Consider the following 27,660-nt stretch of genomic DNA (forward strand, 5'->3'; position numbering starts at 1 on the left):
GGTGTGCTTTGATTCTTGATTCCTTTCTCTTTATTTTTTGTGTATACCTACTATAGGTTTTTGCTTTGTGACTACCATGAGGCTTGCATAAAACATTTTTTAACAGTCATTTAAGCTAATAACATCTTAACTTTGAGCTTCTAATCAGCATACATCTACATGCTCACTAAAATTGCCCTTGTTGGGATACTGGTGGGTCTTGGTTAACACTAAACATACAAAGTTCTATGTTTTTACCATAACCCCACATTTTATTTTTGATATCATACTTTATATCTTTTTATATTGTGTATCCACTAATAAATTATTGTATAGTTATTTTAAATACTTTTGTCTTTAATCTTTTTACTAGAGCTATAAGTGATAGACCCACAACCACTACAATATTAGAGTATTCTGAATTTAACTAATTACCTTTACCAGTGAGTTTTACACTTTTATATGATTTTGTTACTAATTAGCACCCATTCTTTTCAGCCTAAAGAACTCCTTCTAACATTTCTTGTAAGGCTGGTCTGCTGGCGATGAACTCCTTCAGGTTGGTTTCAGAAGCCTAATTTTGTTCTTTTGCATAAAACATTTCCTCCTTTCTTCATTTTCCTTGATCCTCTGTGTTGGTATTGCAGCCTCCTCTCCCAGTCTTGTCAGAATGGTCTCTTGTAAAAGATAAACCTCACCAATCAGTCAAATGATCTCTTGTTGGAGATGAACCTCATCAATCAGCCCAATTGGAGCTCCTAGTTGCCCTTCAAATCTTTGTCCAATGTCTTTGTTCTTAGGGGCTCCCATTAGTTGAGGATGTACCAATACCCACCAGTGTTCCAATGAGAGAGAATGCAATCAGCACCTAGATGATTAGAATCCAGGCAGCAGCTACGAAAGTATGTAATTATACCTCTTTCAGGGAAAAAGTAGGAGATGGTCATTTTTGTCTGTTCCCTTTGTGCTGAGGCTGGGCATATAGTTGAGCCCATTTAAAAATTGTTTCTTTGGCCCTGGCATGTGTGACTTAGTGGGTTGAGTGCCGGCCTATGAACCAAAGGGTCACTGGTTTGATTCCCAGTCAGGGTACATGGCTGGATTATGGGCCAGGTCCCCAGTAAGGGGATTGTGAGAGGCAACCACACATTGATGTTTCTCTCCCTCTCCCTTCTTTCCCCTGTCTCTAAAAATAAATTAAATAAAATCTTTTAAAAAATAATAAACAGAAACTGTTTCTTTGTTTGCTATACACCTGTATGGGACTCATAAATTCAAGTCCCATTGACTAGAGTTAGGTATTCGAGGTCTGTAAAAACTAGTCTGCCTTCTTTTGGAAGTTAGTGAACTGATAGATAACAGCTGTAAATTTGAGGAACAGGACTGAGAATGGAGCAGCTGTATAGACTTTCATTCTTTTAGTTTATATAAACTTCTGTATTGTCCCATTTATTTATTTATTTTTTTGTTATCCTCACATTAGAACATGCTTATTGATTTTAGAGAGAAGCAAAGGGAGGGAGAGAGATATAGGGAGAGAAACATTGATGTGAGAGGGAAACATCAACTGGTTGCCTCTCACATGTGCCCCCAACCAGGAACCAAACCTGCCACCCAGGCATGTGTCCTGACTGGGAATTGAACCTGTAACTTTTTGGTTTATAGGACGATGCTCCAACCAACTGAGCCACACTGGCCAGGGCAGTCCTAATTTTTTCCAAAGAGCCCTTACTGCCTTTGTTATGAGAAAGGCAGGAAGAAAGGAAGTGAGAGAGGGAGAGGAGAAGGGAGAAAAGGAGGGGAGGAGGTGGAAGGAAGAAGGAGATAGAAAGGTCCCTAGAAATACTGTACTTTGTCTTTTTATATCAAATTCTGTAATAAATATGAATACCCCATATTTGGAAATCAATTTAACAGGAAAGGCTAAAAAAAGTCTGAAAACTGATATATCTTAATTGGAAACATTACCTCTTCCTTAGATAAATGCCTGAATTTTGTTTGATATCTGCTCAGTTCTACATTCAAACGATGGACAGTCATTTTCAACCCATCATTTTCATCCAGTAGTTCTTGAGTTTGTTTTCTTAGTGAAAGTAATTCAGGTGCAGCAACTATTGAAAAAAATATCATACTATAAGAATTTGTATATTAATTAAGATTTTATATAAATTGCTAACTATCTTCCCTTTTTTCCTTTTAGGCTCACAGAGGCAGTGCATGATAAATATATAGGTATAAATGAATAAAAGTTCCTAAGTTTTTTAACACTGAATAGTCAACACCTTAGAAGTTTGTGGAAGTTTTTATATGGACAATTAATTAAGGTAAAATAAAAACTTAAATTGAAAAGGAAAAGTCATTGTTTCCAATGATATATAAATATTTGCCTTCCAAATCACATAGGATAAATGGAAAATTTATTAGAATAACCTTTCCAAATAATAGCAATATCTATTAGAAAACATAATAGAAAATAGATCCCACAAAGTAATAACACAAATAACATAAAGTACATAGAAATAAATGTGCATAAAACAAGAAATATGCAGAGTCTATATAAAGAAAATGACATCATTTCTCTTTCGGCAATAATATTAGTCCTATATTAATAGATAAATGTAGAGAGACAACATTAGTAATTATTTATATAATCTAACAGGTAAAAAGGGCATAAGTCATAAAAAATATTTCATAGGTTTAGTTAAATTATCAAGAAACTAAGAAAATATTACATATATGACAAAGGCTAACATCCTTAACATATAAAGAGCTCCTACAAACCAATGAGAAAAAGCCAAGTATCTCAATATAAAGTGGGAAAATTTAAAAATGAAAAGTGACCTGCAAAGACATGAAAAAATATTTAAGCTCATCAATAATAAAAGAAATACAAATTAAAATGTGATCCTTTTTTTCCTATCAAATTAGCAAGAAAAATATAATCTCATCACTGGTAAATATGTGGTAAAAGGCACTTTTATATGCTGTTCAGTGGTATAAAAACTAATATGAAATATATGTAAAGTTACTTTCCTAAACATCAAATCCAGAAGTACTAGAAATGTTTGGCATAACAATAATAATGATAGAGCAGATAAAATCAAATTACCACAAGTATAAGGATATTAATGAAAGAACCTAAAATATTATAACACAAAATATGAATATTAACAATAAATATTATAACCTAAAATATTAACTCTCAAATAAAAAAATGAATAAAGTCCTGTTCGTTTCTTTAATGAAAGAACTGTGTAGCTGTCCCCACCTTCCTGAGAGGATGCTTTCTCAGCCTCTTTCCGCTGTCCATTTTCTTTTTGTATTTTCTTAAGTTTTAATCGTAGTTTTTTCACTTCCTGCTTTACTATGTTAAGGTCAAGAGTAAGGGTTTGGTTTGTACTGTTCAGATGTAAATTTTCTTCTTTTAATTCCTCAAACTTTTCTTTGGTTATTTCTATACATTGTTGACGTGTTTTACCAGTTATATCTGAAAAGGTACAGGGAAAGGGAAAATGTTTTAAAATATTAACTGACATTTACAATTTTATGTCAAAATTACTCAAGACCTCTTCTGAAAAACCATGTGAGCAACTACTCTCTGTCAGGCCTCATATTATGCTCTTGATCCTGGAAAAGAAAATGGCCTGTATAAGAAGGAGTGGCCTGATGAGGCTACAGTGGGTGACAGGAGGAGAGGTGACAGAGGGGTAGGCAGGAACCAGGGGAGGCCACCAGGAACCAGAAAGCCTTTTAGGCAAGTGTGAAAAGGAAGAGGCTCTACTCTCAGATGAATCGTCAGGCCAGCAGGAAAGAAGGTGAATGAATGAGGCCCAGCCCAGAGGGGCTCTGAAGGGCGGCACTACGGTGGGGATGGAGAGGAAGGGTTATATGAGAGAAGGATTCAGGGATGAGACCCCACAGGGCTCAACAGCTGACGGGGTGTGGACAGTGAGGAGAAGAAAATCAAGGATGAGCACCAAGATCTGTGGTTTGGAAGATACTTAGCCAGACAAGGAACACAGCTGGAGCAAGGGAACGTAAGCTCAGTCTAGAAACAGACCCAAAGCTCTGAAGGCAGCCTCAGCTGAAGAGACGGGCGCCGCCAGCATGTGGGCACTAACATAATGGCACCAGGGAGAGAAGAAAACTGATGAGCACAAAGGATTTTAAGGAGAAATTGTTGGGAAATGCCCTGTCTGGTTTCAGGAACTGTAACCCCACCAACAGGCTGGAGGGCCCCAAGGCTGGAAATAATCAGGGAGGCCGTAGAGAAACAGGCTCCTGAGGAGGCACAACCTGTCCCCACTGGCAGGGGCATAGCTCCTGCCTTTCTGCTCTGCCATGCGATGGTCGATAATCCCTGACGGGTAAGTTATCTCGAGCCGAGATATCGACCTAGACAGATACCGATTGAGGTATTGGCAGCAGACAAGAAATTGGGGGACACAGAGAAAGGCCAAAAAGGCCCGCATCCCTCGGCTTGGCTTGGACATGGCCGGAGTCCTCATTCTATCTGAAAGAGGTTTCCTTGTCTCTTGGTGGCTCCCCACCCGCGCCTGGCTCAGGCTCGAAACAATGCAATACCGGAGTCAGTCCTAAACCAAATCTGGCTGTTCCCAGGGAAATCAGGCCTAAAAGTAAATTCTTTAAATGATGCTTTGTTCTTCCCTCAGAAGCTCTAGCCGGCTCAAGCTGGGAAGGAAATTTACATTATCCACAGACCCTAACCCTATACCTTTAGGCACTCTTGTGTTTACTACGCTCTCATGTTTAGTCATCTCTCTTGTTTACTAGTCTCCTCTCGGACCCATGTAAATTGGTGTGTTCCTGCCATTTGTTTTCTTCAAAACATCACCCATTCTCTGTGAACACTAACATACTGATGTAATGAGACAACCTGTGCCTTCCTGCTACCTGGCCCCACTGATAACCTTTTCAATAAAAGCCTTTGAACAAAGGTTACTCTGGGCCTTCCCCATTAGGGGGATGTGCCATGTCCCTTCTGGCAAACAGAGAAGTGTTTGCGACAACTCGTGTTTATTCCCCCCAACCGTGACAACCCTGGGACGGGCTCTGCAGGATTCAGAGCCCTGCTCCCATCTCAGCTGGCCCCGGATGGTAATCCTCAGATCCCAGGAGCTCCATGCCCCATCCCCCTGGCATGGCAATTGCTGCTCCGGGCCCGGGACGAGCTGCGACCCGCCATGGCGCTGCCCCCACCCACCCCGCTCATCGTGCTACGCTACAAGAAATAGTAAGAAAGATAGGAAGAAAACAGAGAGTGATATTCCATTGTGAGATAAGCTCAAAGAGGCCAAAAATGGGTGACAACTACCATGGGCTCCCTGGCCAGGGCATGCTTCCAGAGGTGGAACCAGAAGCAGAGCTTCTGTGGACAGACAAGGGTGCGAGGACTGGTGGCTCCAGACAGTAGATTCGATGCACACCCCAGGGGACGGACAAGGGCCAGGGAGGGGACTGTGACTCCAGATAACTTCCCCCGACCCCTGATACATATATATCCGGTCCTTAGAACATGAAAGGAAAGGCTATGAAGTGAGTAACTCCACAGCTACGCTGAGAACAAGAGGGGAACCATGAGGAATCCCAGAAAGAAAACAGCTGAGATTAGGCTGAAGACAGAAGCTGCAGCCTAGAATATGCTGGGAGATATTAGCTACAAAAAGTGGGGATGTTTTGCCCTGGCAGGTAGTGGGAACTGAAGTGGCCTAGAAAGGACCAATGAGGTGTCCATTAGAGCACCAAATAGGGCTCAAACCCCTGGCCAGGCAGCCGACAGCAGAGATGCATGCCCCTTGGCAGGCAGTACCTATAGGCACTGAGGTCTGAGAGGCAGGGCAACCCAAAGGCCTGTCAGTCACTGGAAACAGGCTGTACTACTGGCAGCCTGGCTGGCTTCCCCATCTGAGCAGCCTGCAGTAAGCAGATACAGCATCCCCAGGCAGACCAATAGGGACTCTCAGGAACCAAGGTGGGCACACCAACAAGAACCATCGAGTGTCTGAGCCCATAGAAGCACCAAAGTCAAGTAACAGGAAAGAGTGGCTGGCACAAAAACTACAAGACTTTGGAATGAGTATATTTAATATTCTCAGAGACACTTGCCAATACTTCATAGAAATCATGTAAGCATTTTAAATAATATATCAATTCAAAGGATGGCTGGGTGGCAGAATACATACAATGATGAATGAGCCTGTGGGCTAGAAGTTATAGCCCTAGAAAACTCCCACAATGTAGCACCAAAAACACATGTGAAAATCAAGTCAATCCCACATAGAGGATACACTTAAAAGTCTTGATACCCAATATGGTTTTCAAATAGTGATGTGAAGCCTAACAGGCAAAAATGGCAAAATTCACTTTGAAAGCTACTGAAGCTCCATAAATGGGAAGTATACCAGAAAACATCTCTAGACCTCACACTCTGCCTCTAGCCCCAGAGCAGAGCCCTCATTTGCATATACCCACCCTCCAACATCTAAGCAAACCCCACAGGTCCCTCTACCCACCACCCCCAGGGTCTGAGCACATCCCATGGGGACATACTTGTACCATCCAATGTTTGACTATTTGGATCTTCTCTCTCTCTCTCTCTTTTTTTAAAAATATTTAATTTTTTTTTTTTTTTTTAGAGCGAGAGGAAGGGAGGAAAAAAGAAAGGGAGAGAAACATTGATCAGTTGCCTCTTACACACACATGCCCCAACTGGAGACTAGCCAAAACTTAGGTAGGTGCCCTGACTGGGAATTGAACCAGAGATGTTTTGTTTTGTGGGACAATGCTCAACCAACTGAACCATGCCAGGCAGGGCTGGACCCTGTCTTGTGAGGCAAAGGTAGATATTCAATTGCTACCTTTTCCCAATTCCAGTAATGGGACAGAAGCAGCAGCTTTTATAGGGGAGGGGAAAAAAGAGATCTTTATTTTAGATGAGATTACTCTGGGTATTCTATAAAACTATAAGTTTTTCAATCATAATGAAAACCAGAAGGTAAATACCTGGTGAGGGTGGGGGTTTTCCATATAACGGTGGTTTTTCATCCTGGGTGGGGAGAAAAAACATAAGCCTAATAAATTGAGAGTCTTAGCATCCTCTGTTCAAACTTTCTGTCTTTGCCTGTGAGTTCAGACAGTCACTGTGTCCTTATATGTAGGTCCCACGAGTAACAGGCCATCAATTCACATTCTAAAGCATGTGATATGGCTGCAAGTACTGAGCAGAAATGTGCAAAACAAACTCCAACCGGGCCTTTTTCCCTTGGGATATGCAAGAAGACCCCATAAACTACAGAGATGCATGTTTTCAGGGTACTCAGAAAAGAATGTAAGATCTTGTTTTTCAACACAAAACTTTGAGGAAAAGGAAACCTTTGAACTTTTGTTAATTTTTTCATTACACATCAGTCTGATATTACGCTTCTAGCTTCTGCTGAAAAAGTAGATGAGGTTATAAATTCTACTGAGAAATGTTTAATTTTTAAATTCCTATGACATCACACAATTCAAAACTTAAATTAGAACTATTTCCATGTTTGCAAATTAGTTATTGTCTATTCACTCTACAAATTATGTAAGTGGTTTCTAACCTCTCAATACATTACTTTCACTTTTAAACTGGAAAACATGAGTCTCTTCAACTTTTTAAAAGTATTTAAAAAGAAATATTCAATCAGATAGAACTCTTAAGGCAAGTTCTTTTTCCCACATATCACAAAAGTTGTTTAAAAATTATGGTGGAAATTCAATCTATTGAGAAAACCAATTTTTTAAAAAGTAATCTTACCTTTAAATTCAGAACAGAATGTTCACCATCTGATTTAAAAAAAAAAAGTAGAAAAAAATGTAAAAGCAAATAAAGACATTTGACAACTCGAGTACAATCACAGAAACTCCCTTTCCACAGGCGAGCTAAACAAAGCAGGGAGCAGGGACAGGTTTTGCAAGGTCACGTAGCAGCTGGTTCTGGAGCGATGCAGAGAGCCCAGGTCTTTGTCTATCCTGCTCATTCCTGAGCACCTTCCGTGGCTCACAGGATTGGAGAACTGAGGCCAAATTCCTCAGAGTGAGCCCTTTGCAAGCAGGGCTCCTCTCTAACTTTCTAACACATCCCCCGCCCCTGTGCTCCTGCCATTCCCCAAATGGGTTGGGCCTACCCTGCCTGGGGGTAGCATCTGACTTTGTCAGAAAAGTAGTTGTTCCTTGAGGCAGGCTGCCTCAGTGACACAGATGAAAACAAACCTTGCCCAGTAACTCATTTTCAACCTGCAAATACACACATTCATCATTAAGATCCTCCTTGAAGTGGGTGACCTTATGACCCAGTTTGCCTGTACCATTTGTTGCAGTGAGAAGTTGGACTTCCAACTTTTTAGAAATTGGTTGCTTTTAACTTTCCACGATTAATTTGCAGAACAGAAATAACTGGCCGAAAAATAAATTAGAAATGAATATGCAAAAAAGTAGAAAAAAAACTTACAGAATTCAGAAAAACAGCTCAAAGATGCATACAGGATTATAAATCTACTTCCTGGTTCATTACAATTACCAACACTTGAACAACTAATCAATGAAGCTCTTATTTTTGACCAAAAGTCATCTTAATCCACTATTTTTGACCAAACTGCTTTTTCCCATTTCTTTTTTAAATTTTTTTTTTATTTCTTCCAATTAAAGTTGACATTCATTATTAACAAAACTGTTTTTAATCAAGTGTCTTGTAGCAGCCTGGACTGGGGCCCCAGATGAAACCCTACCCGGTCCTTCCAGCCTAATGACCCGTTCTCCCTGCCACCTGCTACCACTGTCAGACAACGCTGACTGCTCTCTGGTCTTTGTGGCCACCTCCACACAGACAGCTCACCATCTGCACATCCTCGCCTGCTACTAGAATGTGAGGATAAAGGACTGTGGCTCCATCATTTCTGGCACACAGTAGGTGCTGAATAAATTTCTGATGAGCAAATGTTTAAACTGATACAAAAACAATTTACATTTTTAATAACTCTTTTATAATAGTCTTGATTTGGTATCTTACAATACTATATCAGATCTACTGCTTTCATATTTAATGGACTGGAATCTTCTATGTCCTCCTTAAATTCTTCACAAAATAAAGCTGGGGGAGGGCAGGGGATTCAATGAAGAAAAACAGGCTCCAGACAAAATGGGAGAGTAGGTAAATGCACTACTAACATCCTCTCATGATCACTTCAGACTTACAACTGAACTACTGAACAGCCATCACTGAGACCCCCATGAAGTCTAGCTGAACAAAAGTCCTATAACTAAGGATATATGGAAGAAGCCACATGGAGACTAGGAGGAGGCGCAGGGGTGCAGGACAGTCAGGTTCCACACCCACGTGAGCTACTAAAGAATTAGGAGGCATAGCCCTGGCTGGTGTGGCTCAGTGGACTGAGTGCCGGCCTGTGAGCCAAAAGATCGCCAGTTCGATTCCCAGTCAGGGCACATGCCTGGGTTGAGGGTCAGGTCCCCAGTTGGGGAAGTGCAAGAGGCAACCAGTTGACGTATCTATCACATGTCATGTTTCTCTCCCTCTCTTTCTCCTTCCCTTCCCCTCTAATAATAAATAAATAAAATCTTTTTTAATAAAAAAGAATCAGGAGGAATAATTTAGCTGCAGAGGACCCCCTACGAATGAGGGGTCCCAGCCCTACACCAGGACCCCCAATCCAGGGCTAGGGTTCTAGTGCTGGAGAGAGAAATCCTCATAATCTCTGGCTGTGAAAATCAGTGGAGATTGTGGCCAAGTGAGACAGAGGGCTTCCAGGGTCCCAGGCATTCCTCTTTAAGGGCCAGCACACGGAGTTACTCCTGAAGGACTCACTTGTTCTGAGCTCCAGAGCTAAGGCAGCAGCTCAAAAGGCATCAGAGACATAGGGGTAGGAACTGAATTGTCTGGCTTTAGGGTGAGGGGGGGAGTGGCAGCTTTCTCCCAGACAGAAGTTCTGGCAGAAGACACTGTTCCTTTGCTGAGACCCCTCCCCACAGACCCAGCAGGTGGGTGCTGGATCTGAGTCTCCATTCACCTGAGTCAAACTGTTCATCACTGTTCATCCTGCTCTGGTATTTCCCTGAGACTCCATCCACCCCACCCAACTCTCAAACCTACTCAAGCCACTTCCAGTGGCGTTTCCATATAAACAGCCTATCTTGGTTTACACTTTGGACTTTGCTAAAATCTCTCAAAGGTTCACAAACCCCAAACAAGTAGCATCTGGCTTCAGCATGCCCTGTCCCTGTTGCTAAGCAGCCCTAAGACTGGCACTGGTGGCAGCCAGCCTCAGTTCACAGCTTGGCCTCTCCCGGGCACCTCCACGCCCAGCACAAGTGGCAACGGTCTGCAGATTGCTTTGTAGTTCATGCCAGGTGACCCCTGACATGACACAAGGAGTGGCTAACCTTGGCCTGCACCTCTCAGAAGGCCCCAGAGCCAGTGCACCCAGTAGACAGCTTCAGACCACACCAGAGCACTGCCCAATCAATTCCACCAGTGACACATTCAAGGGGCAGTCTCAACTGGCACCAGAGACCCACTGATGGGGTCAGCCCCTGCACAAAAGCTCATCTGTTGTAGTCTTGGCCAGTCCTTTCAGCCGATTAGCCTGGGAGTCAATCCCTCCCATTGATGGGCCAACCACAATCAAGGCTCAACTACAACAAGAGAGTGCGCACAGCCCACACTGCAGGGGGGCGGGCACACATGACGTGCCCAGCTCAGGTGACTATCCAGGCTGTGCCAGTGGGCCTGACAGGACATCTACTATATAAGGCCACTCTATGAAGCCTGGGAGACATAGCAGCTCTATCTAATACATAGAAACAAACACAGGGAGTCAGCCAAAATGAGGAGACAAAGAAACATTTCACAAATGACAGAACAGGACAAAACTCCAGAAAAAGAATTAAACAAAATGGAGACAAGCAATCTACCAGATATAGGGTTCAAAACACTAGTTGTAAGGATGCTCAATGAACTTAGGAAAAGAATAGATTAACTCAACAAAGAGATAAAAACATAAATATGAAGGTATAAAATATAAAAAAGGACCAGTCAGAAGTGAAGAGTACAATAACTAAAATGAAGAATATAGTAAAAGGAATCAACAGTAGAGTAGTTGAAGCAGAGGATCAAATCAGCAATTTGGAACAGAAGGTAGCAAAAAACACCCAGACAGAACAACAAAAAAGAAAAAGAATCCCCCCAAATGAAGATAGTTTAAGGGGCCTTTGGGACAACATCAAGTACACCAACATTTGCATCATGGGGTTACCAGAAGGAATTGAAAACTTACTTGAAAAAATAATGATGAAAAACTTCCCTAACGTGGTAAAGAAAATAGAGACACAAGTTCAGAAAGTACAGAGAGTCCAGGCCCACACCGGGACACATCACAATTAGAATGCCAAAGGTTAAAGACAAAGAGAGAATGTTAAAAGCAGCAAGAGAAAAGCAGTTAGTTACCTGCAATGGCGTTCCTATAAAACTGTCAGCTGATTTTTCCACAGAAACTTTGCAGACAGGAAGGGATTTGCACAAAATATTCCAACTGGTGCAAAGCAGGGACCTACAACCAAGACTACTTTACCCAGCAAAGCTATCATTTATAATTGAGGGACATATAAATATCTTCCCACACAAGAAAAAGTCAGAGGAGTTGTTGATTGTCACAAAATCAGTATTACACAAAATGTTAAAAGGCCTTTTTTAAGAAGAAAAAAAAAGATAAATATAAACAATAAAATGGCAATAAATACAAATCTATCGATAATTATTGTTCTAAGATTTTTATTTATTTACTTTTAGAGAGGAGGAAAGGAGAAAGAGAAGGAAAGAAACATCAGTGTATGAGAGATACATCAATAGGTTACTTCTCGCACACCCTCAACCAGGGACCCTGCCTGCAATCCTGGCATGTGCCCTGATTAGGAATCAAACTGGTAATGTTTTCAGTTTCCAGGCTGGTGATCAATCCACTGAATCACAACAGCCAGGGTTCAATAATTACTTTAAATGTAAATGAACTAAAAGTTCCAGTCAAAAGGCAAAAGGTGGTTGAATGGATAAGAAAAAAAGACCTATACATATACTGTTGACTAGACACTCACTTCAGGTAGAAAGACATACACAAACTGAAAAGTAAAGGGATGGAAAAAGATATTCTTGAAAATGGAAACAAAAAAAGCTGTGGTAGCAATATGTATACCAGACAAAATAGACTTTAAAACAAAGGATATAAAAGAGATAAAGAAGAATCCAGCAATTCCACTTCTGGGTATTTATCTAAGGAAACCTAAAACACTAGATTGAAAAGACATTTTTAAAAAGGAATGAATGAGTGAATGAATAAATAAACAAATAAATAGAAAAGATTTATACACCCATATGTTCACTGCAGCATTATTTATAATAGCCAAGATATGGAAGCAACCTAAGTGTCCATCAATAGATGAATCAATAAAGAAGTGGCACATTTTGACCATGTAACATAACTCGGCAATAAAAGAGAATGAAAGCTTGCCATTTGTAACAACATGGATGGACTTAGAGGGTATTGAGCTGAGTAAAATAAATCAGTCAGAGAAAGACACATACCACATGATTTCACTTATGTGTGGAATCTAAAAAACAAAATAAATGAACAAACAAAACAGAAACAGACTCATAGATACACAGAACATTTTGACAGTTGCCAGAAGGGAGGGGGGAAAAGGGGCTGGGTGAAAAAGATGAAGGGATTAAGTACAAATTGGTAGCTATAAAATAGTCATGGGAATGTAAAGTACAGTATAGGGGATATAGTTAATAATATTGTAATAACTAAATATGGTGCCAGATGGGATTAGACTTATCAGGGTGATCATTTAAGTTATATAAATGTCTAATCACTAGGTTGTAAACCTGAAACTGTTGTATGTCAACTGTAATTGAAAATAAAAATTCATTAAGAAAAGAAAAAGAGCAAAATGCTGACAGCTGTAGAAGGTGGGTGGTGGGCATGGGTGTTCATTTTGCTATTCTCTCTACTATTGTACATATTTGAAAATGACGATGATACAAAGTTTTTAAGGGGCAATTTGTCTATTTTGCCAAAGAAAATAAATAATGATCTCTATTTTATCTTAGTCATCAACTTTTCAGAAAAAGAACCTGATGAAGATTAAACTAAGACTCTATCGCCTCAAGTTTACTTTAATACTTAATGTGTATGCACATCACTTGGCTCTGTGAATGCACAAGGTGGGGCAAAAGTAGGTTTACAGTTATTCTGTGGAAAATAATACAATAATTAAATAATAATACAATAATAAATTCTGTTCCTCTCTCTTCCCCTCTCTAAAAATAAATAAAGAAAATCTTTTTAAAAAAACTTTCCAGAGTCTTCACTTTCTCATTTCTATAATCTGTACAGGCAAATTGTACAAACTATTAAAATAACAACAAAGGTCTCCAGCATTGGTCATCCTATCACATATGAGATGCCATGCTAGGTAATACCCCGATCTTTAAAGAAAGAGAATGCATACTACTTGAACACATTCATGCTGTCAAAAATTCTAACAATATTGATAAATCAAAACTAATCAAAATGATAGATCTGTATCTAACAGAGATAAATGACATAATCCACTGAACCACTCCCCCCCCAAGAGGTCCTCACCTGGATATGTTTCCTTTTAGATATATGTAAACATATAAAAAGTCAAACATACATACAAGCCCACATCTCATCCCCTTTCGCTTCTACATATAACAAACAGCAGATTGTGAGGAAGGAGAAAAGCACGTACAAAGGCCCAGTGGCAGGGTGGGACATCATGCAGCTGAGGAAACAAAAGAACACTAGAATGGCTGCAGAATGGTCAGCAGGGGCCGGCCTGCCAGGTCTTGTTGCTGTGGGAAATCAATGATGAGATCCAAGTAAAAATGGTGTGGGGGTACATGGAGGGGCACCACCAGATTCATGTTTGAAAAGACTCCTCTGGCTGCTCCCATGGTGCCAAAACATAGTGGGCACTCCATACGTATGCCTGTATCTGCTGCCTGAGTGAAGGAATAAACGGAATCAAACAGCAGGCAGCTGGTTATATGGCACCATGAGTTGCAAGGAGAAACCTGGGCATCACACGATGAATGGTACTGGAAGCAAAGGGGCAGGTGTGATTACTTAGAAAGATGGAGAAAAGGCCCTAGACTGGGGCTTGGAGAACTCTACCACTTAATGGACACATAGAGGAAAATGGGACTGCAAAGGAGATGAAGAGAGGTTCCCAGAGAGGTGGGAGGAAACAAGAAGAGTGTGATCTCATGAAGCCAGGGAAGAGATTATTTTAAGACAGCAGAAGGGCTCCTCTGTGTGGAACGCTCCATCCACTGTATTTAGCAGAATGAAGGTCACTGGTCTGGGGGAAAGTAGAGGCAGAGAAGTGGAGTGGGTGGAAAAGGCACCGTCAGAGGAGCAAAGGGAGGTGTGTGGAGATGACGTTTGACAAATTTGGCTGTGGAGGAAAAAGAAAAGCACACCTGGGAGGGCGCCACTGGGACCAAGGAAGGGAGGGGATGACACCCATCAGCAAGAATTTGGCAGCTCTGGCCAGGAGATTGGCCCCTGGACCAAAAGGCTAAAGGCTTCAGTTTCTGTCCTCCTGGCTGGGTACCACTGGAGCGCAGAGAGGTGCATCGGGCTCACAGAGCGCGATGGCTTTACCCTTTGGACAGTATTATCAGCTAGCATTTATGGAAGGCACTGTGCTTCACACATGTGACTGAATTTAATCCTTATAATAATCTCATGAGAGGCACTCACAGACTGAGAAGGAGGGTTAAGCCAAGCATCTTGTCACCTGGAAATGACGGAGTCAAGGACCAAACCACTATAAACCAGGGTTTCCAATGTTTTGTCCAAGGATCATCCCCACGAGACTCTCCAAAATGCTTGTTAAAATTACAGACCTCTGGGCCCCTGCCCAGAGCCACTGAAATAGCAGTTGGAGTGTGTGGGGGGCCTTTTTCACAAGTGTCCAGAGGTTTTTAATGCTACCACAAAACAAAAAGCACCGCAGAAGATGCCACCACAAAGCAAAAATCACTGCAAAAGTGCTCCAAGTTCATGTTACCAAGTGTGCCAGTTATCACTGCCTGTTAGCTCCAAATCCATCTTCACTGCTTGGTTGTGTTACTGCAGTATTTCTACTTGCCAGGGGCAGTAAAATACGCTTCATCAGTAGAGGGCCCTGGAAAGATACTGGAGGAGAAGGGGCTTGGGCTCTTCATTTCAGTGTGGTACCTCCCTCCCTCTCCTTCTCTTCCTGCTCTCCTCTCTCCTTCCTGTTTTCTAGGAGGCCAGTAGCACTTCCCCTGGGTAGGTTTCTCCTGGCAATCCCCTGAAGACAGCTTCCCAGGGAGTTGTTAGCACTCAGCTAACTTCTCCATCAGCCAGTGGGCTACAGCTGCACCCTCTCCAATGCCTGCATCTCGGCGATGGGTTATTCTCCAAATGCGTTTCTTCCCTGGGGTGCTCTATGTTAACTGTAGAGGCCTGTTCCCTCTGTCTGCTATTCCTGTATTCTTTAGACTTCCCCCTACACCTTGGTAGGCAATCCTGTTATGTAAATAATTTATGTTAAACTTTCCTTGTTCAAATCATCATGTGCTTTCTGTCTCCTGGTTGGATTCTGACTACTATATGACACATCAGGCCACAGGCAACATAGATATTATAAAGTGGATGGACATGAATGAACATAGGGAGATATTCGGGATGTGTTATCAGATTTTAAAAAGGCATGTAACAAAATATTGGAGAGCATGGTGGACAAGACAGATAACCCCAATCTTTCATTCTGTGCAGACCTCGGTGCACTGGTCCCTTGCAACACCAGGCACTCGGGACCAGTGGGGAAAGAGTGTGTAGAGCTTCAGAGCCTGAGCCGTAACCCTCTTTGGGCTGACAGAACTGACGAAATGGACTCCGCAGTGAGCACAACTTAACACCCACGCAATCAACTCTAAAGTAACTTATCTTCAGTGAAAATAAAATTCAGAATATTCCTACTTATAATAACAGAATCACAGTATGGAGGTACAAAGGTTCTATGTCTCCCCAAGTTAACCAATATTTATTGCCACAAAATATTTTTAATATTTGAAAAAAATTTTTTTTACCTCTTTCTTGTGTGCACTGTGGTATAAAAGGTGAGTCTGGAAACCCATCTTGCTCAGAAATATTTTCCTCATCTTCACTGTCCATCCCATGTGACAATGAAACCTTTTGTTATGAGACAAAGAAACAAACATATGAGCAAATTTCCTCCCAGTAAACTCAAATGGCTTATTCCACACTTTTTCCAGAGTCACCCTCTTCTAGTCACAAAAAGACTAGACCTGGCAGGGCTGAGTGAAACTTCGGGCTCCTTCACATCCCACCCATGCTGCCTGGGCAGCCTCTTTATTTCCTTCCTCCCAGGGATCAACACAGAAAAAAGGGCTTCATCTGGCCTTCTGTGTATAGCACCCAACACTACCCTACGCTGGTACCGATGCTGTGTTATCATCTCGACATGGGACAAGAGCTTTCGCCTATGAGAACCCGCAGTCAGGCAACTGTGTGGGGTTGAGGTCCATCATGTTCGCTGGTTCCACTGGAAATATTTCCTCATGGAGTGGAACCCTCTCCTCTGCTGCCTGTGAGCATTTACATCATGAATGGTGGCAGAGCTGCTGAGCTGTCTCTTACAGACCTGTGGCCCAGGAATGGGACCACCCTGATAAACAGTAGATAATCTCACTGGCAGGGCTCTGGGAAGTGGGGACAGAAGCAACGCAAGCATACAATAAGCTAACTCTGGTGCTCTCTGGTTGGTTTCTCTTCCGCTATCCTGATTCTTCACTGAAATCTTACTTATGTTATGATCTTGTCTTAGCTGGGCTATGCTGTAGGCAAAGAAAAGCCATCCCCAAGGCTGGCAGGGAGGTGTTGGCACTGACCAGCAAGATTCACTGGAGCATTTCAGGAGCCAGGAGCTAAGGCTGATGGGCCCACTCATCATTTGAGTGGCTCCAGGGTAACCCAACTCAGGAGTGACAGGTAGGTCTCCCATCCATCATTTGTAGGAAGAGAAGAGAAATGACCTCTCAGTTTTCATCCCCTAGGAACCAAGTGCTTTGTTCACCCTGTCAGAGATATATTAAGCTACTCACTATTACCAAGGAAATGTGAAAAGTGTTAAGGGTGTCAACTGTCGTCATAAAGATACTCTACTATGGAAAACTGTTGGGCAATATCTACTAGTAGTAAGGCTGATAACACAAATACCACTCCTTCCTATATACCCCACTGGAAATACATACCTATATCTACAAATGTTCATAGCAACACTATTCCTAAGAGCCTCAAACTGGAAATAACCAAATATCCATCATCAGTAAAATGAGTTAAGTAATTAGATGGCATAGTTGTACAATGGGATATTATACGGCAATAGGAATGAACCAACTACTGCATGCATAATAGCTGAAGACTTTCAAAAACCCCAAAGAATACTTACTATGTGATAAAATTCATAGAACTTTCAGAATAGGCAAAACTAATCTAAAGTTATTTTCTAAGATCTAATCTACTCTTGGAGTTAGGGCAGTGGGTCACTCTGGGGGAAGTAGTGACCTCCTCTTGATCACACAGAGGTACTCCTAGGGTACTAATAATGTTCCTTTTAAAAAAAAAATATGGACGGTGACTACTTTGTAAAAACTCACTGTGCTGTACACTTACGGTTTATATACCTTTCATGTAGATTTAATACATCAATAAATAAACCAAAGAATTGCGACATTATTCAAAACAACACTCTAATTTAAAGTTTTAATTTAAAACATTTTAAACTTCCAAATAACTCTAACTGTAAAAATAACCTTGGCAACCTAAAACAAAACGTGCTGGGCATCGAGGAAAGGAAGAAGCAGGGCAGGCCAGCCGACCCCAGCACGGACGCCAGTGGTGCTGGGAAGGGCCTTCCCCGCACCTGCCTGCAGCACTTGTCCGAGGTCCCTTTGTCCTCTTGCTGGGTAGTGAACTAACTGAGATTTTAAAGAATAAAATGTGCATGCCGTAATTTCTATGGTAATTATTAGAGAAATAGCTATAATGTGTGAACTAGTAGAGAGAAAGAAATAGAACTGAAGAAGTCATCAACCCACAAGAAGGCAAGAGGAAAAAAATATATATAGAATAACAGGACAAATAGAAAAAATAAAGATGGCAAATTTAAACTCAAGTAAATCCTTATATACATTAAATACAAAAGGACTAAATGGTTCAGCAAAAAGACAAGGGAAAAGTTTGTCAAACTCAGTTAACAAAATTATATGCTACATTAAACTGTATACATACTTTAATTCGATGAATTTAAATAGATCATATGTGAATTATATATTTAAAATTTGTTTTTTAAAAAATGATATGCTGTTTATAAGATACAGTTAAACATAAAGAGATAGAAAGTTGAAATTAATGAACGGAAAAAAACAGACCATGCCAATATCAAACAAAAGGAAGGTAGAGGATGTCAGGTGAACAGACATAAGGCAAAACACATTTTTAGAGAAAAAGAGGCTCACTTCATAGTGACAGAATGTTTGATTTACCAGGAAGATATAATTTTAAGTTTGTACACACCTAACAATGTAGTCAGATGCAAAAATATACATGTTCTGCGATTTCATGCATATGAAGTTCAAAACATGCAAGACTAGTCTGTGATATCAGAAGTATTCTAATACCTGAAGATAAAAGCAAGATATTGGAATACGTGACGGCACAGCAAGGAAGCTGCCGTGCCCAGATGCTTGTGGCTGTGAGAGTGAGAGGACGCTAACATCCAGCAGTGACTAACTCTAATCATGCACAGGCTGCAGCCCGGAAGGGGACGTCACCTTCCCAGACGCCTCTCCTCTCAGTAATGATGCTAACAGAAGAGCCCCACCCAAAGTGCATTATACAGTCATTAGTGGTGGAGCAATAGGAGGTGCCAGGTGGCTCTACCTCTAGTTTAAGCCCAGGCAAGAATGTGGTAAAAATGTGCAGTAAACCAAGGAATAACTCTGGCAGGGGCAGTTTTGATTTGTAAGGTAGAGGGACTGCTCGAGCCTCCACTGGGACCTTGTAGGCCAAAAAACACACTGGACCGTCCCTGACATTAGGGTAAATAAACTAAGGGTTTGTGAATCTGTGCTTCCTCACCTGTTACATGGAGGACACTCCAACACTGAAAGATAGCTCACTCTCTTGGTGGCCCCTGCAACCTGCCAGGAGTGACGGCTTGGTGCCTTACTTGCTATCCTGGCCTTCTACTGCTACCAACAGGGGTCAAGCTCATGCAGAGGTGCTTGCTTTGGTAGAGCAGAGTCATAATCTACATGAAATAAACTAACAGTGGATATGTCTCTCTGTACATGGATGTGCATATGTAAGTGCAGAGAGAGAGATGGCAGGAGTCAAGCCATAGCAGGCACTGCTGCACTGACCACTTAGCAATTGGAAAACATCGCTAAGAGGATGATTTCGTTTGGGGCAAATGCACCCAGCTCTAGGGTATGAATCATCACGATAATTCTCTTCCCCTTAGCCAGTAACTGGTCAAGGGATGGGCATGTGACCAATGAGCCTCCAGCTGGGAGGCTTCCAGGAAAAAATGTTCTCCTTAATAAGCACAGAGCAGCCTGATGAAAGGCCCTTTCCCCACTTCTTTCTTCAGCTTTGGGACCAAGATCTGCCACATCCACTGGTGACCATGGAGAGGAAGCCAAGGGAACCTCAGGCCCCAACCTTCAACAGATGGTTGAAACAATTTGGAATCTTCTACCTCTTGACTTTGTTAGGTGAGAGTGTTAAGAGTCTGTTATTCAAGCCTTATATTTGTCTATTCCATTATTTGCAGCAAAAAAAAAAAAAAAAGATACAGATATCAAATTGACCACAGAGGCTTGTTCTGGACAGGAGGACCAGAATAGGATTAGCAGGGTTTCAGGACGGGCTTTTGCTTTATGGGCTATATCAAAAGTTTTTATAAGAAATGTATATTCATGTATTACCTATGTGACAAAAAGGAAATTAAAAAAAATTTTTTTTAACTGTGGAGAAAGAAGGAACATTCCTAATACTCAACAGCAGCAGCAAAAGAATGCCTATTATTCCTTGGCCTCCAGAAGTTTCTAGAGAGAGCTAGTTTATCCCTCCATGAATAATTCCTCTCTGGGTCTCCATCCAAGCTTATAGTAGACATTCAAATATGGCAGGTGGGTGGGTAAAGAAATGAAAAAATGAATGTATAGCATTTTATGATGAGATGCTCTGCAAATCCACAAACAATAGGAAGAATGCTTCAAAAACATCCTATCAGTGATTTCAGTTTGAAAATGGTAACAAGGCATTTAGATAGTCTCCTCCCTTAAAATTGATTGACATCAATCAGAAGAATGGGGAAAAATGCTTAGTCAATAACTATAGTCTTAATCTACAAGCTGGCGAAAACAGCTGCCAAATCTATGAAATTTGGAACAGCGGGAGAATACTGACACTAAAAGCTGCAGGACTTCAGGCATGTAGATGCTCCTAAACACAAAGTCACTAAGTGTTACAGTTACAGGTCCACAGAGATCCACTGATGGGCACAAGGAGATGATGGGTGTGGACAGACCCAGGAGAAGCGGTCCTTCCCAGGCAGGAGAAACTAAGGGCAGACACCTGTGGAGAGTCTGCCTGCACTGTCCAGGATCCAGGCTGCACACTCTCAAAGATAATTAAAGACAGCACAGGCTGACATAAAGACTCCAAAGAAGAGATACAGGATATCAAGAAAAGTGATAAGGTCACAGGCAGATGTGAAAAGTAAGTTGGCAGAACTCAAAAAACGAAAGAAAAAACAAAATCAATACAGAGGTAAAAGCTATACTAGAAGCACTAAAACACAGTGACAACGTGCTGGAAAAGAGATATGGACAATACACAAAAGAAAATCACATAGAATGACATTGAAAAGAAAATAGACAAGTGATTCTAGAAAATACAATAGACATGGGAGACAAATAAATGATAGCTAATAAATGCATAGCTAGTGTTCTCAAAGGGAAATAGAATAAATAGATGACAAAAGTAGTCAAAGATAAAACAGGGGAGGAAATAGTCCTTGGAAATTAAAAAAAAATGAAAATCTTTGCTGAATTATAAACTAATTTTCAGGAAAAAAAGAACAGAAAATAATAAACACCACAATTAATTTTGGTGATATACTAAACCTCAAAGGCTAAAGAATAAACTTACAAAGGCATCAGGCAGAAGGTCAAGTGACTTCAAAGTGGAGAAGAAGGCAGTCTGTAACTCCCTCTTAGCCCTCTGCTGTCACTCTCAGCAGTCCTCTCAGGAAAGGTTAAGTCCCCTGCTCTATAGTATCAGGCCACCTGTACTCTTCCCTTGTATCATTTATCATAACTGTAATTGATCGTTATTAATTGTGTGACTACGGACTCGGTATTATACTGCTTCTCCAGCACCTGGCACATGTCTGGTACTCACTGGATGCTCAATAAATATTTATCAAGTTATTTACCTGCCCAAAGACAATCTCCTCCCCAGTTCTATATAGGATGAAGAAACTGAGGCACAGGGAAGTTATCTGACTTACCACAGTTATATTGTACAAGTGGGAAGTAGACAAGGTGGGACTTGAACTCAGGTCTCTGAATGCCCATGGCATTGCTCTGTCCACTGGGCTCTAGCATTGTGTAAACTGACCACAAATTGAGACACTCCATTAACCCTCTGGCCTTACTTTTAAGTGGTACTAACAAAAAAACTACTGAAAACAAAATCTTCTTTCCATTTGTTAGGCCGTTCTGGGCAGGTGCACACTTTACATGAAGATGTTTGCCCAAATTACCCTGAAAAAGAGAGAAGCTTGATGTACAGACTTATATCCAAATTACCTGCTTGGGTTGGTCTATTTTCTTACTTTCCTAGTTTTTTTTAAAGATTTTATTTATTTATTTTTAGAGAGATGGGAAGGGAAGAAGAGAGGGAGACAAACATCAATGTGTGGTTGCCTCTTGCACGCCCCCTTCTGACGACCTGTATTTCTGGGGACCTGGCCCATAACCCCGGCATGTGCTCTGACTAGGAATTGAACCAGGGACCTTTTGGTTTGCAGGCTGACACAATCCACAGAACCACCCTCAGCCAGGGCAGCCTTCCGAGTTTTGACAACTGTTTATTTTAAAGAAAGTATGAATGATTCATAAAAAAGGATAAAATTATAAATTATTTACCCCAGAGTACAGAATGTCCCCAGGTAAAGGGAAGGCAATTTTACTTTTATTTTTTTAATTAAAATGTACCTCATAGGCAGTATCTCCTTCAGAGCTGGTGCTATCTAGTGATTAAATACCAGTTTTACATCCATTCCATTCACATCCTTTTTTCAAAGATATATTTTTTAATCATATACTACATTTAAGGATATTCGGCCTGTTTAAAAAAAAGCTTTAAGTCTAAGAAATATTCTTGATGGGCATAAGAATTATAAACACAAATTTTAATTCCTCATAGGGGAAATTCACCGCCCTAGTCTAAATCTTGCCTCTGCCACTGGATGGTTGGTGGGTGGAACCTGAGCAAGTCATTTACCCAGTCTCTTCAAACACTTACCTGAAGGATGTGAAGTAAGTTAAATGGCACATATAAGCTGCCTAACATATATTAATGCTAAGAAAAGGTCTATGTGTCTTCCTCCTGCTACTGTCTACCAAGCCCTCAGAAAAAAAATACTAATCCTAAGGCTGTGGGAAATTGAAATCCCTTTGCAGCTTAGGGGCCCTTTCGTGCATGCCATCTGCCAGGTCAATGTAAAGGTTATGATGAAACTTTTCAATTGCAATCAGTTACCAAAACTCCTCCTCTGGTTCCTAGGTTGTACAGCAAAAGACTTGCCTGTTTTACAGAAATCTGGAGACTGGCATGCATACACTGCGGGTGGGAAGGAAAAAGGGAACGATCGCTCTGGAGAATAAGCTGGCAAATATCTAGTAATGTGAACAAGCACACATACCCAATGTTGAAGGAAATAACGTAAAATGTTGATCAGTAGTTGAGTAGATAAAGTAACATGGATCCCTCTCAAAACTGTAACGTCAAGTAAAAAAGCCAAGAGGTGAAATGACTGGTTCAGTATGGTGAACTTTGTGCATTAAAAAAATGTTTGTTTATTGACACTTCCTTGTTTATTTATCAATTTGTTTATTGACACTTACTTGTAGTAAAAGAGTAAAAGCACAGACTTCTAAAATGCATTCCAAACCCAAGAGAAGAAGGCCTTCCAGGGATGGAAAGGGACTAGAAAACAAAGGGAAATTCAAGCCTAATTGTATTTCTTTTATTTTAAAAAAATCTGAAGCAAAAACAGGTAAGATGTCAATACTTGCTCATTCTGGAGAATGAGAACACTAATATGTTATATTATTTTCTACTTTTCAACTTTCTTTTTTTGGCTGGGTTATAGAAAATACACACATTCAGCTTTAATAGATAGTGCCAGTTTTCCGAAATGGTGGCATGAACTTACAATCCCACCAGCGTTCGAGAGTTCCTCCAGAGCCTCACTATAGGTCGCTGTCTTCTAAGGGAAATGTGGCAGCAAGTTTCACTTCAAAACATTTGAGTGATACAACTCTATCTTTTAACCTCAGTCCAAAATATACCAGGAAGTGTGCAGACTGAGGGGCAGCAGGACTTCAGAGCCCTGCAGAAGGCCCTCCTCTGGGCTCCTGGCAGCCGTCTGCCTGTTCCACTGCTCCCTGCTATAAGGAAACCTAACTGCATGTTGAAGTCTGTATGCTAGAAAGTGATGGCTAGTTGAAATACTCACATATGGATTCCTCCAAATAAGCTCCCTAAGACCATTTAAGATGTGATTCAGTATTGGAAAGTAATCAATATGAATATACTTTGATGTTGCTGGTCTATATGTGAAGTCACTATGCTTAACATGTGTTATAGTTACGGCGAAAAAAGAGAAAGGAAAAGAGAAAGTTATGGTGCTGTCTTTCACCATTAAAAATAGGGGTCCCCAACCTCCGGGCCGTGGACTGGTACCAGTCCGGGCCTGTTAGGAACCGGGCTGCACAGCAGGAGGTGAGCTTGAAAATAATGCACTTGAATCATCCTGAAACCATCCCCTAACCCCAGTCCATGGAAAAATTGTCTTTCATGAAACTCGTCCCTGGAGCCAAAAAGGTTGGGGACTGCTGAATTAAAGAAATGGCACCATCTAGTTTTCAAAAGCCTAGGAACAGAGTTTAAACCAGAGCAACTGGACAGTGGTGGAGAAATGGGCTCCTCCAACCTCTCTGTACCTTGGTTTCCCACGTGTGATATGGTCATAAATGGAGCCTATCTCACTGAGATAGTGGAAGATAAATACCTATAAGATCTTGAAATAGAGACTCACTTAACAGTAACCACTCAAACAACATCAGCTAGTATAGAGACCAATGAAAAGACTCCTTCGGCCAGGCATGAATTTGAAGAAAGGTTACAACTATGTATACTGATATTAGAAAAGTAAAAGGAAAATTAGCTTTTGAGGTCAAAGAGCAGGATTTCTTAGCATCAGATGAAAATCTACACTGAAAATGTGAAGATGTTTGTCCTTGAAAGGTAAAGGAAAAGTTTTAAATTTTAGCCTAACCAGATAGAAAATGAGACTGGACATGTTAAAAAAATAAGCTGAAAAACAAAAGCCATCGAAAGTAAAAGGGAGAAAGGAAAGTCCTCACTCATACACAATTTACTATGAGCTAATGTCAAGGTGCAGACGAAATTCTGGAATGTGACAAGCACCTGATTTCTGTGTGGCATGGCATACACAGCATCACCAAGAGCCCCCTCTTCTTTATGAGCACTGCTGTCCCCCGACTCCTTGTAGGTGGATGACAGGGGCGAGTCAGTGTCCTCTTCCTCCCCAGAGCCCAGCATCTCAAAGGACGGCAACGAAGTTCTTCTTCCTGTGTCACTCTGCCAATTTGGTCTATATTAGAACATTAAAGAGAAAAATAAGAAACTAAACTGGCCACTTACTTCACAGTGGTATACATACATGTATTAAATGCACTGCCTCTGAGGCCCCACCATGGAAGTATTATAACTGCATTACAAAATATATAGAAACTAAAGGATTAAGTCATCCACTACCCCATCTCTCTGTAAGCTCTTAAAAGTTCTTTCTAGTTTTCCACCTTGGTTCTTATAGTTATTATCGCTGCATGCAAATACAATCTGCCCCTTTGTTAACAAATTTTTAAAGTCATAATATTATAAAGACTCAAGTAGTTACACCAGTTGAGTCAGCCATTTCCCTTACTATACATTACCCCTTCCAATTTTCCCTGTTATAAATGACCGTGCATGCATATCTATGTGCAAATATTCTCTTCTGCTTTTAGGATTAGTCCTATAAAACCAACTGATGGCAAACTGCTGAATCAAATGGTATGAACACTTTATGGGTCTATACGCACATCACACAAAATCATTTCACAAATCATTTCTCCAACCTGTGACTACATTGGTAATAATTTTCTAAAACTTGACAAAAGAATTTAAATCTCACTGTATAAATTTGCATATCTTACCTAGAGTGAATATTTTTCCATATATTTGTGTGCAAGCTTTAATTCCTCTAATGTGAATTGTCTGTTCTGTTCATGTCTTTTGTCCATTTACCTACTCTGCTTCTAGTATGTTCATTCCAATTTGAAATTAACTTTCTTATCTTATAATATTAAAACCCTGCCTTTGTATTTACTACCAATATTTTTCCTGTTCTATTAATTTTTTTAACATACAGATGATTTTTTTTAAGATTTCATTTATTTTCAGAGAGAGGGGAAGGGAGAGAGAAAGAGAGGGAGAAAAACATCGATGTGTGAGAGAAACACCAATCAATCTGTTACCTCTCACAAGACTGGGCCTGATCCCAGCTATATGCCCTGACAGGGAATTGAACTGGCAACCTCTTGGTTCATAGGCCAGTACTCAATTCACTGAGCCACACCAGCCAGGGCTTAACATACAGATGATTTTTAAAAATTTCTTTTAACCTTTTCAATTTTTAGCTTTGGAGTAAATAGCAGTTCTGATGTTACAATATAGGATTTCATGGTCTTATTTATGTACATATACAAATCAATCCTTTAATTCAATAGAAATGTATTTTAGTATATGAATTAGGCAAGGCTCAAAGCTGATTTTCCCCCCCAAACTGCTAATCAACATACTATTGAATCCTTTCATTCCCTTTTGATCTGTGGGGCTGCCTTTATTAGAGGTTCAATATGCTTGCCACCACAAGGTTCACCTCAGGAGTTCATGCACACCTCTCAATCACTGAACCAGTCCACCTCTGTTTTAACTATTTCAACTAAGGTTTTTAAATACAGGGTCTGGCATAAATATCGCCCCATTTTTATTACAAAATCCTAAGTATGTAATTCGGTAACATAACAATATCACACTCAAGCACACCATCTCACATTTTAGGTGAAATGTTCAAATTAAAACTCTAAATTATTACACCCATATTATTATCATATCAATCATACACAAGTAGGTGTTACTTCTGCTGGACCCTGTATAATGGGGCTGAGTGAAAAAGAAAAAAAGAAAGAAGAAAGAACTCATGGACACAGACAACAGTGTGGTGATTGCAGGAGGGTGGAGGTAGAAGAGGGTGTAGGGGGATAAACAGTCATGAAAAAATTACTATACACACACACACACACACACACACACGGGCTAATGCAGCCTACCCCCACGATCAATATTCTTCCTTTCTGAATTTCATCTGTTGGTCTTATCTGCTTATTCTTTCCAATAAATTTTAGAGTCATGTCCTCATCTTTAGTTCTTATTCACCCAAAGTGCAATTCTTACCAGGAGAAAAAAATAGGGTATATTCAAACATGTCAAAATGGAGTCTAGATTAACATGTAAAAACCAAAAATATAAACATATCCTAAAAGAAAAAAACATGAGCATTTATATAATGCTGTTGTAGGGAAGGTCTTTCTAGATTTTTTTTAATCATGACAGAAACTACAAAGACAAGACTAGTAGATCTTATTCCATAAAAAATACAGAGTATTTGGTATGTAAAAATATAAACAAAAACAAAAACAGAATTGAATAAATGTGACAGATAAAAGCAAACCTGGTCATGTCCCCCGCCACCACCCTATAAGTCCTTAAAGCCCACGGTGTCTTCCTGCTTCTAGGGGACATACCAAATCTCAGGACGGGGCACCACAGGCGCCCCCAACCTAGCCTCTGCCCACTCCTCCAGCCCCATCTCAAATGACCCCCCGCCCAGCTCTCCCAGCCACAATCACCTGTTCTGTTGCTCACATGCGTCAAGCTCCCTCTCTGTCTAGAAAGCTCATCTTAGCCCCACACTGACCATCTCCCCAGCCCTCAAGCTGTTCCCGCTTGATTCCTATAAATCCCTCAGTGCGCCCCTCAACACTCTCTTCCTCAGGAGGAAACCTTCCTGACTCCCTAGCCCTATGTTAACATTAACCCGGCTCAATCAATA

The 27,660-nt window shown here is 40.8% G+C and overlaps 1 protein-coding gene across 1 annotated transcript in view; it reads right to left on the bottom strand.

Moving 5' to 3' along the window:
- Nucleotides 1–27,660, bottom strand: part of CEP89 (centrosomal protein 89) — an 83,407-nt gene that overhangs the window by 44,857 nt on the left and 10,890 nt on the right. Inside the window, 6 exon segments of the mRNA XM_054588974.1 lie at nucleotides 1,948–2,090; nucleotides 3,248–3,466; nucleotides 7,003–7,045; nucleotides 7,787–7,815; nucleotides 16,190–16,292; nucleotides 24,912–25,098. Coding sequence (XP_054444949.1) covers nucleotides 1,948–2,090; nucleotides 3,248–3,466; nucleotides 7,003–7,045; nucleotides 7,787–7,815; nucleotides 16,190–16,292; nucleotides 24,912–25,098 — 724 coding nt within the window.

The sequence above is a fragment of the Pteronotus mesoamericanus genome, unplaced genomic scaffold, assembly GCF_021234165.1.
Source record: "Pteronotus mesoamericanus isolate MK-2021 breed Mesoamerican mustached bat unplaced genomic scaffold, CSHL_Meso_final scaffold_165, whole genome shotgun sequence".
Classification (NCBI taxonomy): domain Eukaryota; kingdom Metazoa; phylum Chordata; class Mammalia; order Chiroptera; family Mormoopidae; genus Pteronotus; species Pteronotus mesoamericanus.